We start from the raw sequence: 2,500 nt of genomic DNA on the forward strand, positions 1-2,500 counted from the left end.
CAAGCACTTGCTTTGCAAAGCAGAGAAATAAAAATAACACCATAAAGAAACGGCAAAAAAAAACACTGACTAACAATGCTGATCATCCCTTATCCTCGGCAATAATAGACTCGTCCTGTTTATGACGTATCGACGCGTTGCGGTGTCTTCATTCAGTTGCAGTCACGGACTCTACAAGCCGCGCGCACTCTCTACACGACGGGGAAATTTTTCCACCGCCAACGCCACTCATTGTGCATAGCGAAACGAACCCAATGCCGCTTATAACTCACGGGGAGACTTCAGAGGAGACCACACTCGCATCAACCCTAAACACATCAATAAAAGTCACACCCGCACCTGGTCGACGGCATCGTCAAACAATACCACGACGCGGTTGCGTAACTCTTCGTCTAAACCTTGTCGGAAACACAAATAATCCTAACACTGCAACATAAAAAAAAAAGGAAGAAAAAAACTTTTTTTTTTCATTTTATCATTCATTAAAAAAAAAAAATCGGATTTCATCTTTTTTATTTTTTGCTCATTAAAAAAAGTGGATTAAACATTTCACACACTTGTTCCCGGAACGTAACCAATTTTTCCAAAAAAAGAAAAAAAAAAAAATATCAGGATAAATTTGTTTTTATTTACAATTCCTGGAATTCAAAATTGGAATAATTTTAAACATTCTTCACAAGGAGTAAAACCAATTCTTTTCTTTTTAATTAAAAAGCCCAGACTACCCTAGTGTTCTTGTCACACGAAACCATTAAAAATGAAGGAAGAAATCAAAATAAACCGTCTCTCATCCTCCCTGTCCTCGTCCCCCAGCAGCCCCAGCGGACGACTAACAGGTCTCCGCAGTTTCTGCCGACCTGCTGATCTCCAGGTCGAACTGGGGGACCTGATCGAGATCGATCGAACCATCTACACTCATTGGGGACTCTATGTTGGCGATGGGGAGATCGTCCACGTGTCCGGACCGACGTCCGACATTTCGTCCAGCGAGTCCTTCGTTCGGCGATCCTTTCTTAAAGAGGTCGCCGGGGACTGTCCGGTGAGAGTAAATAATAAGGAGGTGCCCGCCAAAGAGCGGGGCCTCGAGCGACTCCCCCTCGAAGAGATCCTATCCCGGAGTCTCAATTCCGTAGGACAATCGGTCCCTTATAATTTCTTAACCAAAAATGTAGAACATTACGTCACAGAATGGAGATATGGGGTCGGGTGGAGTGATCAGGTACGTATACTAATATATATATATATAGTAGTTCAAAACAATAACAAAAATGACCTTTCTTAAATGACCTACTGTTTTTGTTTGTTTATTTATCTGTTATATATATATTATAAAGGCAGGGGTAGGTTGACGATTTTTTTGTTTGTTTATTTTGTTAATGGGTCATTTATTTTTTTATTTTAATTTTTTTTTATGTATTCTGTAATTTCACAGCACTCTAGATCGTCAGAAGTGTATTTGAATGTGAGCTCAAATTATCTAGGATGGAATTACCGTTATGTTTTTAAACGCTATTTATTTTATTTATTTATTTATTTTTATTCAAATTTATTCCCTACGAATTTAATTCACGAAATTATTTTATTTGATTAAGTATGTTTTTTTTTTGTTTTTTTTAAATAATTATTATTTCTATCTTAAATATAACGTAACCTTAGATGTTACCCTATTTCCTTGGCCGAAATAGCTTAAGAATATCTGGAATCTAATTTTACTCATAATTTTTCGAACGCTATCTTTTTTTCTTTTTTTTTTTTTTTTTTTCAATGATTTTTTCATTAATTTAGTTTACGAAAAAGAAGTCAACATGATAAGGTAAAACTATACAAACACCGTGACAGCGAATTAACCCTACCCCTAACCCTAACCCTAACCCCTAACCCTAACCCTAAACCTAACCCTAACCCGAACCCTAACCCTAACCCTAAACCCTAACCCTAACCCTAACCCTAACCCTAACCCTAATCCTAACCCTAACCCTAACGCTGTCACGGTGTTTGTATAATAATACCCATGATAAACCACGGTTGGGTTTGTCTTACTGTACACATAGATTCGAAAAAGTTGTCACAAAACAAATATATAACAAATAAATGTTATCAAAGGCAAAATAAGTTACTTTTCTACCAAACTGGATATAATTTTCGTGTTTTTATTCAATGTAACATGTTTATTCAGCTCGAAAACCATACAGTGTTTACCGATGTATTGGAAAATTCAAAATGGTGGCCGACTCTCTCTTAAACACGGTAAGTTCGAGAAAAGGTGTTATAAATAACAAACTAGACAAAATACTGTTAGAACTTCGCTCAATATATATTACCGTGACATAGGTTGACATATATTCGGTGTTTTTTTAATAGTATTTTGTCTAGTTTTTATTTATAACACCTTTTCCCAAACTTACCGTGTTTAAGAGAGAGTCGACCGCCATTTTGAATTGTCCAATACATCGGTAAACACTGCATGTTTTTCGAGCTGAATAAATATGTTACATTGAAT

General features: G+C 36.5%; 1 protein-coding gene across 1 annotated transcript in view; it reads left to right on the forward strand.

Annotated features, from left to right (window-relative positions):
* Positions 1-131: 131 nt before the first annotated feature.
* LOC145243573 (phospholipase A and acyltransferase 3-like) overlaps positions 132-2,500 on the forward strand; it is a 64,683-nt gene continuing 62,314 nt past the window's right edge. Inside the window, exon 1 of the mRNA XM_080106554.1 lies at positions 132-1,219. Coding sequence (XP_079962680.1) covers positions 758-1,219 — 462 coding nt within the window. The 5' untranslated portion in view covers positions 132-757. The remainder of the gene's footprint in view (positions 1,220-2,500) is intronic.

The sequence above is a fragment of the Euprymna scolopes genome, chromosome 22, assembly GCF_053919585.1.
Source record: "Euprymna scolopes isolate OS-2025 chromosome 22, ASM5391958v1, whole genome shotgun sequence".
Taxonomy (NCBI): Eukaryota; Metazoa; Mollusca; class Cephalopoda; order Sepiida; family Sepiolidae; genus Euprymna; species Euprymna scolopes.